We start from the raw sequence: 16,572 nt of genomic DNA, 5'->3' as shown, positions 1-16,572 counted from the left end.
TTTTTCATTCAGGTGTGTGAGTTTAGTCATTCTCAACACATCTACTACTAGTCTTACAAAATCCTGAGTTAAATAAGTCTTCACTGGGCTAGGTGGGTCCTATCTAAGTTTTACAATAACAATTCCAATACCCAGCATGGAGAAAACCAGATAAACAGCATTGTTAACAAAATACTCTGTTAACACAGCTTATTTCTGTCTAGGTGAGTTGCACATTACAGAAGCCCTTGGTAATTCTGTAATTCTTAGGATAACACAGAGACAGTTTTTCAGCTTCACCACCAGGTTAAGTATTAATAAAATATCATTTGAGATAAAAATAAGAGAGATACCTTATATGTAAGAAACTAGACTGGTTCTGCAATGCCGTTTGAGGACACTTTGTTTCCTTTTGACGTTTGGTTTAGTTTATTCCTTCTGAGTATGTGAGCTAGGGTGTGATTGATTTACATGGCTCTTACTTGTAATAAAATACTGAGTTGTAGTCAACTCTACCTCTGCGACAGTAAACCCCATACTTGTTCCTACCATTAAGTATCTGGATGCCCTTGTGGAACTCATTGAACTTCTCTGGGCCTGAGGTTCCTTATCTCCAGACATGAACGAGAGCACTGGATTTCATTAGATGTTATCAAAGTTTCCTTCCAACTGTCTGGTTTTATGGCACTGTATTTCTAGGAAGGGATCTGTGTTTGTCATTCTTAAGTTTGTGCAACAAACTCCTGAGGAGGAGAAGCACGTTCTGCTCATTCAGCATAATATCTAAGACAAAAAGTAAATAAGAGATAAAACATCAATTGAGCACTTTAGATAGCTTGTGAGGGAGCCTCTCAGGGAAGCTTTCTTTCTCCCAATTCTTCTTCTTCCTTCTGGGGAAGACTGATCAGCTACATTCCAGGAGTCTGTTTGGACCACCTGCCATAGTGGATGGGACCCTCATGCAGCAAAAGTGACATACACACACGTGCAGCATGAATTCTCTCTTCCTTCTCATACCCACAAGGCTTGTTCTAGCTGGCTCTTTTGTATCATCTTTCCCATCACATAAAACAAATGCAAAACTAAGCCAAGTTCCACTTCTCAGTGGGAAGGGTCCTGGCCTTCTTGCCTTCTTCCCTCTCTTGGGCACAGAAGTTCTTACAGTAGTCCTGTCCTTCTGGCCTCCTTTACAGAACATAAGAAGTTCCTGGTATTCAGAGGTAGGATACATGCCTCTATGAAACTACCAGAACATGGCACGTGGTGGAGAGAGGAGTGTATGAGGCTGCAGGCCCAAGTAGGCTCATATAATATTTGGTAACCCTACCATAGTTATACACACCATATTATATATAACATTCCCCTGAGGTGAAAGAATTTCTTCCTGATTACAGCCTAACTGAAAATGGGTCCCTCTATTGGGCAAAATTATGAGGCTTTTAGATTATCCCCAGCTCTAGCACAGCAATAGTCATTTATAAGCATTCCTATTTAATAACATATGAGCTGTTTTCATTTTGACAATTGTGATGGCTCTGAAGAATGACTACCCCCTCTTTACTTCATGGCTCTTGTAGTATCTTAGATGATACTGCTGGAAATTCAAAATCCAATATATTTTACTCCAGAAATACAAAATCTCCTGCATTTTACTCCAGAGAAAGTAACTTTTAGTATGTGTCATGCCGTGCAACATCCAGATCCAAATAAAATCATTGTTCTTCCTTCACAGCTATGACCTTTGTCTTCTTGAGTTAGTATGTAGTTGAATTCTTCTTTATAATGACTTAGGCTGGACTGAAGCAGTCTTCTGTTCTTATGCAACACAGTGATTACTTAAATACTTGGATATGTTTCTTGCTATCTGAATTCTTATTGCTAAGAACCCAGAGCATTAAATCTGCTTTTCTCTTGCTTCTATAAAAGCTCTTAGAGGCCCATACCAATCAAGGCTCAAACTATATTAAAAACCGCTACAGCTTTATGCATGTTGGCTTGGGAATCTCTCCATCTACTCTGAAGGTCTTTTTTTTTTTTTAATGATTTTTTTTTGATGTGGACCATTTTTAAAGTCTTTATTGAATTTGTTACAATATTGCTTCTGTTTTGGATTTTTGGCCATGAGCCACGAGGCGTGTGGGATCTCAGCTCCCCAACCAGGGATGGAAGCTGCACCCCCTGCATTGCAAGGCGAAGTCTTAACCACTGGACCGCCAGGGAAGTCCCTACCCTGAAGGTCTTTGCCCAACATCAGCTTCCTTTGGCCTTCACCTCATTCAATTTCAGCCCTTACTAGCTTTCGTTATCTAGCTCCATTTTGACATGTGACCAGTTTCCAGCCATTTAACTTATCTCTTTTAAAACCTGGATTGGATCATTGTCTTCAGGTAAAAGCTAAACGGAGAGGAAGCCCATTGATGTGCTCCATATAGGTCAGTTTTCTGGAGGAAAAAACAGGGTAGAGAAGGGTAGAGAGGAGGGAGAAATGGAAGAAAGCCAACACAATGGCAAACTGAATGTCAGGCAGTTTGCTCTTCTCTGAGTTTGTCCTTCACTCTGACCCTGAAGCATTGTTCTTTCACCAAGCAAATAGATCTTCAGCAAGCTCATCCTGTGAGTCCTCCAGCCACATTCAGAAAGGCTGAAGTCTTAGGGTGAACACAGCTCAGGATGACAAGATGGGACCTCACCTCACAAAACAGTGGTACCCAAAGGTATCTTTCTCTGAGAAAGAATTCTTACGTCTTCTTGTAAATGAATTCTCTCTTCCTTTTACTCTTTCAATGTGAATAAAATAATCAATACATATCCATGTGCCAACAAACTGCCATGGTAGTTCCCAGACTTCAGTCTTACGGCTTTTTTTGGATGGTACGTATTTTTAATGTGGTCCTTCTTTAGTCTATTTTAGGACTATTTATAGCCATTGTGTTAAGTGTTAAGGGTTGTTATGGACTGAATATTTGCATGCTCCCCAAATTCCTATATTGAAGCCCTACCCCAAGTGTAACTGTATTTGGAGATAGGGCCTATATAGAGATAATTAAGGTTAAATGATGTCATAAGAGTGGGGCCCTGATCTGATAGGATTAGTGTCCTTATATGAAGAAACACCAGAGAGCTCACTTCTTCTCTCTCTGTACACAGAAGAAAGGCTATGTGAGGATATAGTGAGAATATCATCATAGTGAGAAGACAAGCTAGGAAGAGAGCGCCTACCAGAAAATGAATCAGCTGGAACCTTGACCTTGGAAGCCCAGGTTCATTGCAGCATTATTCAAATTATCCAAGACATGGAAAAAAACGTAGGTGTTTGTCAAAGGATGAATGGGTAAAGAAAATGTGAAATATAAATACATACATACATGCACAAACACACACATACACACATATACATATACAATGGAATACTTTCTTTCATAAAAAAGAAGTCCTACCATTTACAACAACATGTATGAACCTAGAGGACATTATGCTAAACGAAATAAGCCAGGCAGAAAAATACAAATACTGTATGATCTCAATTATCTGTGGACTCTAAAAAAATTGAACTCATACAACCAGAGAGTCAAACAGTGGTTGCTAAAAGCTGGAGGGTGGAAGAAATGGGGAGATGTCAGTCACATGGTATAACTTTCAGTTATAAGATGAATAAGTTCTGGGGATCCAATGTACATGACAGTGACTGTAGTTAATGATACTGTATTGTATAATTGAAATCTGCTAAGAGAGTAGATCTTAAGTGTTCTCATCACACACACACACAGTAACTATGAGAAAAAAAGAGCAGAATATACATTCTTCTCAAGAGCACATGGAACATTCTCAAGGAAAGATCACATGTTAGGCCATAAAACAAGCCTCAATAAATTTAAAAGGACTGAAATCATACAACATATGTTCTCCAACAACAATGGAATAAAATTAGAAATCAATAACAAGGAAATTTGGAAAATTCTCAGATATGAGGAAATTGAACAATGCACTCATAAATAATCAGTTGGTCAAAGAATAAATCACAAGAGAAATTAGGAAATACATTGAAATGAATGAAAATGGAAACACACACACAAAAAACTTATGGAACAGCTAAATATATGCTTAGAGTGAAATTTATAGCTATAAGCACCAGTATTAAAAAAGAAGATCTCAAATCGGTCGCCTAAAGTTTTGCCTTAATAAACTAGAAAAAGAAGCATAAACTAAATCCAAAGGAAGCAGAAAGAAGAAAATAATAAAGACTAGAGTGCAATAAATGAAGGAAAATAAAAAAATAGAGAAAATCAACAAAATTAGAAGTTAGTTCTTTGAAAAGATCAACAAAATTTACAATCCTTTAGCTAGACTGATAAAGAAAAAGAGAGAAAACTAAAAGTATTAATAATACAAATGAAAAGGAACTATTTACTACGTTACAAAAGTTAAAAGGAGGAGGGAGGGAATCCAGATGGCAGAACAGGAGGATGTAGAATTCGTCGCTACTCACGGGTACATTGCAAATTCATCTACAGATGGAACAATTCTCACAGATCACCTGCTGAACATTAGCGGAAAACTTTGGACACCTAAAAAAAAGAAAGAAAAGAAAAAAAAGAAAAGAGGAATCAAAAAAGGGACCAGCAACCATGGTGGGAAGCTGAAGGTGAGCGGAGGTCCCCACACTCAGAAAAACTCCCTCACGGTGGGAGAATCAGCTGTGATAGAAAAGCACGTTTTGGGGATCAAAGGAGAATGCAGCAGACGGTCTGTGGAAGGCAGGACAAAGTAAGAACTGCATGCAGGGTCTACACCACTGCTCTGCACATTCCTGAATCACGAGTCGCCTGTTGCAAAAGGGGGCTGGGTGCTGGAAAGTGGGGTTTGCAGTGCGGACCCAGGGAAGGGACAGCTGTTGGCTGTGAAAAGACAGCCTGAAGGGACAGGAGTAAGAAACTCCACAACTGGGTAAGTCTGCAGAAAAAGCCTGAGATACTATAAAAGCAAGGGGTCATTGTCAAGTGATGTGCAAGGGGCAGAGCCGCCATTATAAGACCTTTTCCCAACCCCCAACTGCCAGCTTCTTCACCCTCTGCGGGCGCGGGGAGGAGCTCCCATCTGAGCGGGCCCACTCCCCCCACCGGGCCAGGGTCTCCTCTGCCTGCGTGGGTTCTGGGGGCCTGAGCACTGCCCATCCCAAAGCCTCCTTGGGAATCAGGCCTGGGCGCCCCTGCCTGGGACGAGAGTCTGCAGATGCTGGAGGGGGCTGAGTGCTAAAGCGTGGGGCTGGGAGAACGAATCCAGGGAGAGGAATGCTGTGGGCTGCGCAGATACAGCAGAGGGGATGGGAGTGAGGGGAGGCGTGGCCAGGAATGCCCCTAGAGGAAGAGTAGGCTGCCTGGAAAGCGAGGCACCATTGTTGAGAGGCACGAGGTGGGGGGGCTGCCCCTGCTCCCATTTGCCAGCACCACAGTCTATTCCAACTGTTTGCTGGACCCGTTGCTGCAGGCAACTTGCAGACACCTCAGTTGTGGCCCCAGTACCCAGGCCCCAACATGAGTGAGAAAGGGTGCCCCAAGCAGCTGCTGCTTTTGCTCTCTCCTGCCTGGGCAAGGAACAGACCCCTGAGGGCGGTGCACACAGAGAGGTGGGGTCAAAACCAAAACTGAGCTTCAGGGGCGGTGCGACTAAGGAAGAGAAATGGAAATCTTTCCGTGCACCCGCACAAGCTGTGGATTAAACCCCTGATGTTGGCTGCGAAAATCCTGCATCTGTGGAATACCTGAACAGACAATGAGTGTTTTAACATTTGAGACCAGTCTAGCCTTCGAAGCACTGGACTCTGGGGACAAGTACACTCAGGAATCGGGCCAGGTCAGAGTCTGTGCTGGCTCCACAGTTCCCACAGCAGGTCCAGAGACCTACCTAGAGGTATTGGAGGGCCTCCTGAGGAGGCGGGGATTGGCTCTGGGTCACTGTGGGAGCAAGGACACTGACAGAGGAGGCCCCAGGAGAATATTCTTAGTACTAATATTATTTTTTTGTTTTGTTTTGCTCAGCTGTTGGTGTAGTTGCTTTTATTATATTTTATCTTTAATTTTGATTTTTATTCTTATATTCTTAATCTTTTTTCAAAACATATCATTTTAAATTTTTCTATTTTTACTTTACTTTTGTTGCTTTGTGGTTTTTTCCTTGCTTTTGTTCTTTGTTATCTGTTTTTTATTTCTTTTTTTTCATTTTTTTTCAGTTATTTCTGAGATATACATTTTAAAGTAATAACTAGAATTATGACTTATAACATTATACCAGAACATATAAGATTTTTAGAAATTTCATGTAATGCCTGAAACATTTATATTAACATATTTCCATACAAATAACCCAAAGAAAGTTTAGTATTGGTTGTTTTTTTGTTTGTTTGTTTGTTTATACTGCAGGTTCTTATTAGTCATCAATTTTATACACATCAGTGTATACATGTCAATCCCAATTGCCCAATTCAGCACACCACCATCCCCACCCCACCGCGGTTTTCCCCCCTTGGTGTCCATACATTTGTTCTCTTCATCTGTGTCTCAACTTCTGCCCTGCAAACTGGTTCATCTGTACCATTTTTCTACATTCCACATACATGCGATTATATATGATATTAGTTTTCCTCTTTCTGACTTACTTCACTCTGTATGACAGTCTCTAGATCCACCCACGTCTCTACAAATGACCCAATTTCGTTCCATTTTATGGCTGAGTAATATTCCATTGTATATATGTACCACATATTCTTTATCCATTCGCCTGTTGATGGGCATTTAGCTTGCTTCCATGACTTGACTATTGCAATAGTGCTGCAATGAACATTGGGGTGCATGTGTCTTTTTGAATTATGGTTTTCTCTCGGTATACGCCCGGTAGTGGGATTGCTGGGTCATATGGTAAGTGTATTTTTAGTTTTTTAAGGAACCTCCATACTGTTCTCCATAGTGGCTGTATCAATTTGCATTCCCACCAATAGTGCAAGAGGGTCCCCTTTTCTCCACACCCTCCCCAGCATTTGTTGTTTGTAGATTTTCTGATGATGCCCATTCTAACTGGTGTGAGGTGATACCTCATTGTAGTTTTGATTTGCATTTCTCTAATAATTAGTGACGTTGAGTAGCTGTTCATTTGCTTCTTGGCCAGCTGTATGTCTTCTTTGGAGAAATGTCTATTGATGTCTTCTGCCCATATTTTGATTGAATTGTTTGTTTTTTTAATATTGAGATGTAGGAGCTGTTTATATACTTTGGAGATTAATCCTTTGTTGATTCGTTTGCAAATATTTTCTCCCATTCTGAGGGTTGTGTTTTTGTCTTGTTTCCAGTTTCCTTTCCTTTGCAAAACCTTTAAGTTTCATTAGGTCCCATTTGTTTATTTTTGTTTTTATTTCCATTACCCTAGGAAGTGGATCAAAAAAGATCTTCCTGTGATTTATGTCAAAAAGTGTTCTTCCTATGTTTTCCTCTAAGACTTCTAGAGTGTCCAGTCCTACATTAAGGTCTCTAATCCATTTCAAGTTTATTTTTGTGTATGGTGTTAGGGAGAGTTCTAATTTCATTCTTTTACATGTAGCTGTCCAGTTTTCCCAGCACCACTTATTGAAGAGACTGACTTTTTTCCATTGTATATCCTGTCTGCTTTGTCATAGATTAGTTGACCGTAGGTGTGTGGGTTTATCTCTGGGCTTTCTATCTTGTTCCATCGATCTATATTTCTGTTTTTGTGCCAGTACCATAATGTCTTGATGACTGTAGCTTTGTAGTATAGTCTGAAGTCAGGAAGTCTGATTCCTCCAGCTCGGTTTTTTTCCCTCAGGATTGCTTTGGCTATTCGGGGTCTTTTGTGTCTCCATACAAATTTTAAGATTTTTTTGTTCTAGTTCTGTAAAAAATGTCATTGGTAATTTGATAGAGATTGCATTGAATCTGTAGATAGCTTTAGATAGTATAGTCATTTTCACAATATTGATTCTTCCAATCCAAAAACATGGGATATCTCTCCATCTGTTTGTATCATCTTTAATTTTTTTCAGCAATGTCTTATAGTTTTCTGCATACAGGTATTTTGTCTCCGTAGGTAGGTATATTCCTAGGTATTTTATTCTTTTTATTGCAGTGGTAAATGGGAGTGTTTCCTTAATTTCTCTTTCAGATTTTTCACCATTAATGTATAGGAATGCAAGAGATTTCTGTGCATTAATTTTGTATCCTGCAACTTTACCAAATTCATTGATTAGCTCTAGTAGTTTTCTGGTGGCATCTTTAGGATTCTCTATGTATAGTATCATGTCACCTGCAAACAGTGACAGTTTTACTTCTTCTTTTCCAATTTGTATTCCTTTTATTTCTTTTTCTTCTCTGATTGCTGTGGCTAGGACTTCCAAAACTATGTTGAATAATAGTGGCGAGAGTGGACATCCTTGTCTTGTTCCTGATCTTAGAGGAAATGCTTTCAGTTTTTCACCGTTGAGAATGATGTTTGCTGTGGGTTTGTCGTATATGGCCTTTATTATGTTGAGGTAGCTTTCCTGTATGCCCAATTTCTGGAGAGTTTTGTCATAAATGGGTGTTCAATTTTGTCAGAAGCTTTTTCTGCATCTATTGAGATGATCATATGGTTTTTATTCATCTATTTGTTAATATGGTTTATCACATTGATTGATTTGTATATATTGAAGAATCGTTGCATTCGTGGGTTAAATCCCACTTGATCATGGTGTGTGACCCTTTTAATGTGTTGTTGGATTCTGTTTGCTAGTATTTTGTTCAGGATTTTTGTATCTATATTCATCAGTGATATTGGTCTGTTATTTTCTTTTTTTGTAGTATTCTTGTCTGGTTTTGGTATCAGGGTGATGGGGGCCTCGTAGAATGAGTTTGGGAGTGTTCCTTCCTCTGCAATTTTTTGGAAGAGTTTGAGAAGGATGGGTGTTAGCTCTTCTCTAAATGTTTGATAGAATTCACTTGTGAAGCCATCTGGTCCTGGACTTTTGTTTGTTGGAAGATTTTTTAATTACAGTTTCAATTTCATTACTTGTGATTGGTCTCTTCATATGTTCTATTTCTTCCTGGGTCAGTCTTGGAAGGTTATACCTCCCTAAGAATTTGTCCATTTCTTCCAGGTTGTCCATTTTATTGGCATAGAGTTGCCTGTAGTAGTCTCTTAGGATGCTTTGTATTTCTGCCGTGTCTGTTGTAACTTCTCCTTTTTCATTTCTAAATTTATCGATTTGAGTCTTCTCCCTCTTTTTCTTGATGAGTCTGGCCAATGGTTTATCAAATTTGTTTATCTTCTCAAAGAAGCAGCTTTTAGTTTTATTGATCTTTGCTATTGTTTTCTTTGTTTCTATTTCATTTATTTCTACTCCGATCTTTATGATTTCTTTCCTTCTACTAAATTTGGGTTTTGTTTGTTCTTCTTTCTCTAGTTCCTTTAGGTGTAAGGTTTGATTGTTTATTTGAGATTTTTCTTATTTCTTGAGGTAGGCTTGTATTCCTATAAAATTCACTCTTACAACTGCTTTTCCTACATCCCATAAGTTTTGGATCTTCGTGTTTTCATTGTCAGTTCTCTCTGGGTATTTTTTGATTTCCTCTTTGGTTTCTTCAGTGATCTCTTGGTTACTTAGTAATGTATTGTTTAGCCTCCATGTGGTTGTGTTTTTTATGTTTTTTTCCCTGTAATTGATTTCTAATCTCATAGTGTTGTGGTCAGAAAAGATGCTTATATGATTTCAATTTTCTTAAATTTACTGAGGCTAGATTTCTTACCCAAGATGTGATCTATCCTGGAGAATGTTCCATGCGCACTTGAGAAGAAAGTGTAATCTGCTGTTTTTGGTAGGAATGTCCTATAAATGTCAATTAAACCTATGTGGTCTATTGTGTCATTTAAAGCTTGTGTTTCCTTTTTAATTTTCTGTTTGGATGATCTGTCCATTGGTGTAAGTGAGGTGTTAAAGTCCCCCACTATTATTGTGTTACTGTCAATTTCCTCTTTTTTAGCTGTTAGCAGTTGCCTTATGTATTGAGGTGCTCCTATGTTGGGTGTCATATATATTTATAATTTTTCTTTCTTCTCCTTGGATTGATCCCTTGATCATTTTGTAGTGTCCTTCCTTGTCTCTTGTAACATTCTTTATTTTAAAGTCTAGTTTGTCTGATATGAGTATTGTTACTACAGATATCTTTTGATTTCCATTTGCATGGAATATCTTTTTCCATCCCCTCACTTTCAGCTTGTATGTGTCCCTAGGTCTGAAGTGGGTCTTTTGTAGACAGCATATATATGGATCTTGTTTTTGTATCCATTCAGCGAGCCTGTGTCTTTTGTTTGGAGCATTTAATCCTTTCACGTTTAAGGTAATTATTGATATGTATGTTCCTATTATCATTTTCTTAGTTGTTTTGCGTTTGTTTTTGTAGGTTCCTTTCTTCTCTTGTGTTTCCCACTTAGAGAAGTTCCTTTAGCACTTGTTGTAGAGCTGGTTTGGTGGTGCTGAATTCTCTTAGCTTTTGCTTGTCTGTAAAGCTTTTGATTTCTCCATTGAATCTGAATGAGATCCTTTCTGGGTAGAGTAATCTTGGTTGTAGGTTCTTCCCTTTCATCACTTTAAATATGTCATGCCACTCCCTTCTGGCTTGTAGAGTTTCTGCTGAGAAATCAGCTGTTAATCTTATGGGAGTTCCCTTGTTTGTTATTTGTCGTTTTTCCCTTGCTGATTCCAATAATTTTTCATTCTCTTTAATTTTTGCCAATTTGATTACTATGTGTCTCGGCGTGTTTCTCCTTGGGTTTATCCTGTATGGGACTCTCTGCACTTCTTGGACTTGGGCGGCTATTTCATTTCCCATGTTAGGGAAGTTTTCGACTATAATCTCTTCAAATATTTTCTCAGGTCCTTTCTCTCTCTCTTCTCCTCCTGGGACCCCTACAATGCAAAGGTTGGTGCATTTAATGTTGTCCCAGAGGTCTCTGAGGCAGTCTTCATTTCTTTTCATTCTTTTTTCTTTATTCTGTTCTGCAGCAGTGAATTCCACCATTCTGTCTTCCAGGTTAGTTATCCGTTTTTCTGCCTCAGTTATTCTGCTATTGATTCCTTCTAGTGTATTTTTCACTTCAGTTATTGTATTGTTCATCTCTGTTTGTTTGTTCTTTACTTCTTCTAGGTCTTTGTTAAACATTTCTTGCATCTTCTCGATCTTTGCCTCCATTCTTTTTCCGAGGTCCTGGATCATCTTCACTGTCATTATTCTGAATTCTTTTTCTGGAAGGTTGCCTATCTCCACTTCATTTTGTTGTTTTTCTGGGGTTTTATCTTGTTCCTTCATCTGGTATATAGCCCTCTGCCTGTTCATCTTGTCTATCTTTCTGTGAATGTGGTTTTTGTTCCACAGGCTGCAGGATTGTAGTTCTTCTTGCTTCTGCTGTCTGCCCTCTGGTGGTTGAGGCTATCTTAGAGGTCTGTGCAAGTTTCCTGATAGGAGGGACTGGTGGTTGGTAGACCTGGCTGTTCTTCTGGTGGGCAGAGCTCTGTAAAAGTTTAATCCACTTTTCTGCTGATGGGTGGGGCTGGGTTCCCTCCCTGTTGGTTGTTTGGCCTGAGGTGACCCAGCACTGGAGCCTACCCGGGCTCTTTGGTGGGGCTATTGGTGGACTCTGGGAGGGCTCACACCAAGGAGTATATCCCCGAACTTCTGCTGCCAGTGTCCCTGTCCTCATCGTGAGACACAGCCAGCCCCCGCCTCTGCAGGAGACCCTCCAACACTAGCAGGTAGGTCTGGTTCAGTCTCCTATGGGGTCACTGCTCCCTCCCCTGGGCCCCAATGTGCACACTACTTAGTGTGTGCCCTCCAAGAGTGGAGTCACTGTTTCCCCGAGTCCCCTCCAAGTCCTCCACTCAAATCCCGCTAGCCTTTAAAGTCTGATTCTCTGGGGATTCCTCCTCCTGTTCCTGGACCCTCAGGTTGGTAAGCCTGATGTGGGGCTCAGAACCTTCACTCTGGTGGGTGGACTTCTGTCACCCACCCAGCAGTTATGGTATTTGATTTTATTGTGATTGCACCCCTCCTACCATCTCACTGTGGCTTCTCCTTTGTCTCTGGATGTGGGGTATCTTTTTTGGTGAATTCCAGTGTCTTCCTGTCCGTGATTGTTCAGCAGTTAGTTGTGATTCCGGTGCTCTCGCAAGAGGGAGTCTTTTTCATGTTTTTTTGTGTATATTTTGTTTTCTTCGTTTTTTTTGTTGTCTGTTTGCTTCCTGTTTTTATTTTTCAGTCTTTGTTTTTGTTAGTTTAGTTCTCCTTGACTGTTCTAATTTTAGAATTCTTTCGTTTTTCTGTTCCCTCGTTTTTTTAAAATTCTTTTTTCTCTTTTTTCTGAGAGTGTGTGTGTGTGCGTCTGTGTGTGTGTGTGTGTGTTGTGCTGTTGTTGCTGTTGTTTGTTTGATGTTGTTTTGCTATTTGTCTTGGGTTTTGTTCATCTGTTTGCTTTCTTTAATTTTTACTTTTTTTCTTTCCATTTTTTTTCCTCTCTTTTCTCTCATGTTGCACTGTGCAGCTTGTGGACTCTTGGTTCCCCGGCCAAGGGTCGGGCCTGGGCCTCTGGGGTGGGAGCACAGAGTCCAGGACACTAGACTGCCAGAGAATTCCTTGATCCACGGAATAGTAATCAGCGTGTGTGCTCCCAGATGTATCCACATCAACACCAAGACCAAGTCCCACACAACAGCCTGCAGGCTCCAGTACTAGACACCTCACTTCAAATGACCAGCAAGACAGGAGCACAGCCACACCCATCAGTAGACAGGCTGCCTAAAGTCGTACTAAGCTCACAAACACCCAAAAACACACCACCTGAAGAGGCCCTGGTCTTCAGAGGGAAAAGACTCAACTCCACCCACCAGACTGCAGGCACCAGGCCCTCCCACCAAGATTCCTACACAAGCCCCTGGACCAACCTCACTCACCAGGGGGCAGACAAGAGAAGCAAGAGGAACTACAACCGTGCAGCCTGCGGAAAGAAGACCATAAACATAGTAGGTTAGACAAAATGAGATGACAGAGAAATATGTTACATAGGAAGGAGCAAGGTAAAATCCCAAAAGACCAAATAAATGAAGAGGAAATAGGCAATCTACATGAAAAAGAATTCAGAGTAATCATAGTAAAGATGATCCAAGATCACAAAAATAGAATGGAGACATGGGTCGAGAAGATTTACAAGGACCTCGAAGAACTAAAGAACCAAAAATCAGTGATGAACAATAACTGAAATGAAAAATACACTAGAAGGAATCAACAGCAGAATAACTAAGGCGGAAGAACGAATAAGTGAGCTGGAAGATAGAATGGTGGAAATAACTGCCAAAGAACAGAAGAAAGAAAAAAGAATGAAAAGAATTGAGGACAGTCTCAGAGACCTCTGGGACAATATTAAATGCACCACCATTCAAATTATAGTGGTCCCAGAAGAAGAAGAGAAAGGGAAAGGGCCTAAGAAAATATTTGAAGAGATTATAGTGGAAAACTTCCCTAACATGGGAAATGAAATAGGCACCCAAGTCCAGGAATTGCACAGAGCCCCAGGCAGGATAAACCCAAGGAGAAATATGCCAAGACACACATGAATCAAACTAACAAAAATTAAATAAAAGCAAAAATATTAAAAGCAGCAAGGGAAAAGCACCAAATAACCTACAATGGAATTCCCATTAGGTTATCAGCTGATTTTTCAGCAGAAACTCTGCATGCCAGAAGGGAGTGGCAGGACATATTTAAAGTGATGAAACGCAAAAACCTACAACCAAGACTACTCTACCCAGCGAGGATTTCATTCAGATTTGATGGAGAAATCAAAAGCTTTACAGACGAGCAAAAGCTAAGAGAATTCAGCACCACCAAACCAGCTTTACAACAAATGCTAAAGGAACTTCTCTAGGCGGGAAACACAAGAAAAGAAAGAAGACCTACAAGAACAAACCCAAAACAATTAAGAAAATGGTAATAGGGACATACATATCGATAATTACCTTAAATGTGAATAGATTAAATGCTCCAACCAAAAGATAAAGACTGGCTGAATGGATACAAAAACAAGACCAGTATATATGCTGTCTACAACAGACCCACTTCAGACCTAGGGACACATACAGTCTGACAGTGAGGGGATGGAAAAAGATATTCCATGCAAGTGGGAATTAAAAGTAAGCTGGAGTAGCAATACTCATAACAGACAAAATAGACTTTAAATATTATTACAAGAAAAAAGGAAGGACACTGCATAATGATCAAGGGATCAATCCAAGAAGAAGATATAACAATTGTAAATATCTGTGCAGCCAAAATAGGAGCACCTCAATACATAAGGGAAATGCTAACAGCTATAAAAGGGGAAATCGACAGTAACACAATAATACTGGGAGATTTTAACACCCACTTACACCAATGGACACAACATCTAGATAAAATAAATAAGGAAACACAAACTTTAAATGACACAATAGACCATATAGACTTAATTGATATTTATAAAATAGTCTACCTGAAAGTGGCAAAATACGATTTCTTTTCAAGTGCACATGGAACATTTTCCAGGATAGATCACATCTTGTGTCACAAATTAAGCCTTGGTAAATTTAAGAAAACTGAAATCGTATCAAGTATCTTTTCCAACCACAGCGCCGTGAGACTAGATATCAAATACTGGAAAAAATCTGTAAAAAATAGCAATACATAGAGGTTAAACAATACACTACTAAATAACCAAGAGGTCACTGAAGAAATCAAAGAGGAAATAAAAAAATACCTAGAAACAAATGACAATGAAAACACAACAACCCAAAAACTATGGGATGCAGCAAAAGCAGTTCTAAGAGGGAAGTTTATAGCAACACAGTCCTACCACAAGAAGCAAGAAACATCTCAAATAAACAACCTAACATTACACCTAAAGCAATTAGAAAAAGAAGAACAAAAAAACCCCAAAGATAGCAGAAGGAAAGAAATCATAAAGATCACATCAGAAATAAATGAAAAAGAAATGAAGGAAACAATTGCAAAGATCAATAAAACTAAAAGCTGGTTCTTTGAGAAGATAAAAAAAATTGATAACCCATTAGCCAGACTCATCAAGAAAAAAAGGGAGAAGACTCAAATCAACAAAATTATAAATGAAAAAGGAGAAGTAACAACTGACACCGCAGAAATACAAAGGATCATGAGAGATTACTACAAGCAACTCTACGCCAATAAAATGGACAACCTGGAAGAAATGGACAAATTCTTAGAAAAGTGCACCCTTCTGAGACTGACCCAGGAAGAAATAGAAAATATAAACAGACCAATCACAAGCACTGAAATTGAGAATGTGATCAAAAATCTTCCAACAAACAAAAGCCCAGGACCAACTGGCTTCACAGGGGAATTCTGTAAAACATTTAGAGAAGAGCTAACACCTATCCTTCTCAAACTCTTCCAAAATATAGCAGAGGGCGGTACACTTCCCAACTCATTCTACGAGGCCACCATCACCCTGATACCAGAACCAGACAAAGATGTCACAAAGAAAGAAAACTACAGGCCAATAGCACTGATGAACATAGATGCGAAAATCCTGAACAAAATACTAGCAAACAGAATCCAACAGCATATTAAAAGGATCATACACCATGATCAAGGGGGGTTTATGCAGGAATGCAAGGATTCTTCAATATATGCAAATCAATCAATATGATACACCATATTAACAAATTGAAGGAGAAAAACCATATGATCATCTCAATAGATGCAGAAAAAGCTTTCAACAAAATTCAACACCCATTTATGATAAAAACTCTCCAGAAAGTAGGCATAGAGGGAACGTACCTCAACATAGTAAAGGCCATATATGATAAACCCACCACCAACATTGTTCTCAATGGTGAAAAACTGAAACCATTTCCTCTAAGATCAGTAACACGACAAGGTTGTCCACTCTCACCACCATTATTCAACATAGGTTTGGAAGTTTTAACCACAGCAATCAGAGAAGAAAAAGAAATAAAAGGATTCCAAATCGGAAAAGAAGAAGTAAAGCTGTCACTGCTTGCAGATGACATGATACTATACATAGAGAATCCTAAGGATGCTACCAGAAAACTACTAGAGCTAATCAATGAATCTGGTAAAGTACCAGAATACAAAATTAATGCACAGAAATGTCTTGCATCCCTACACACTAATGATGAAAAATCTGAAAGAGAAATTAAGGAAACACTCCCGTTTACCATTGGAACAAAAAGAATAAAATACCTAGGAATAAACCTACCTAAGGAGGAAAAGAAGAAAAACTCTCACTGTTTGCAGATGACATGCTCCTATACATGGGAAATCCTAAAGATGCCCCCAGAAAACTACTAGAGCTAATCAATGAATTTAGTAAAGTTGAAGGATAGAAAATTAATACACAGAAATCTCTTGCATTCCTAAGCACTAATAACTAAAGATCAGAAAGAGAAATTAAGGAAACAATCCCATTTACCATTGCAACCAAAAGAATAAAATACATAGGAATAAACATACCTGAGGAGGCAAAAGACCT

The 16,572-nt window shown here is 39.3% G+C and overlaps 1 protein-coding gene across 10 annotated transcripts in view; it reads right to left on the bottom strand.

Moving 5' to 3' along the window:
• TEX9 (testis expressed 9) overlaps positions 1 to 16,572 on the bottom strand; it is a 229,949-nt gene that overhangs the window by 141,659 nt on the left and 71,718 nt on the right. For 9 of the 10 annotated variants that reach the window (XM_082447324.1, XM_082447329.1, XM_082447328.1 and 6 more), the window contains one exon: positions 4,466 to 4,544. The exons of the other annotated variant lie outside the window; for it this stretch is intronic. In XM_082447324.1, the coding sequence (XP_082303450.1) occupies positions 4,466 to 4,484 (19 nt within the window). In that variant the 5' untranslated portion in view covers positions 4,485 to 4,544. The remainder of the gene's footprint in view (positions 1 to 4,465; positions 4,545 to 16,572) is intronic. 10 annotated transcript variants of the gene reach the window in all.

The sequence above is a fragment of the Balaenoptera physalus genome, assembly GCF_965194825.1.
Source record: "Balaenoptera physalus genome assembly, chromosome: 2".
NCBI lineage: Eukaryota > Metazoa > Chordata > Mammalia > Artiodactyla > Balaenopteridae > Balaenoptera > Balaenoptera physalus.
Note: the sequence above shows the minus strand (reverse complement) of the source record. Positions and strands in the feature narration are given on the sequence as shown.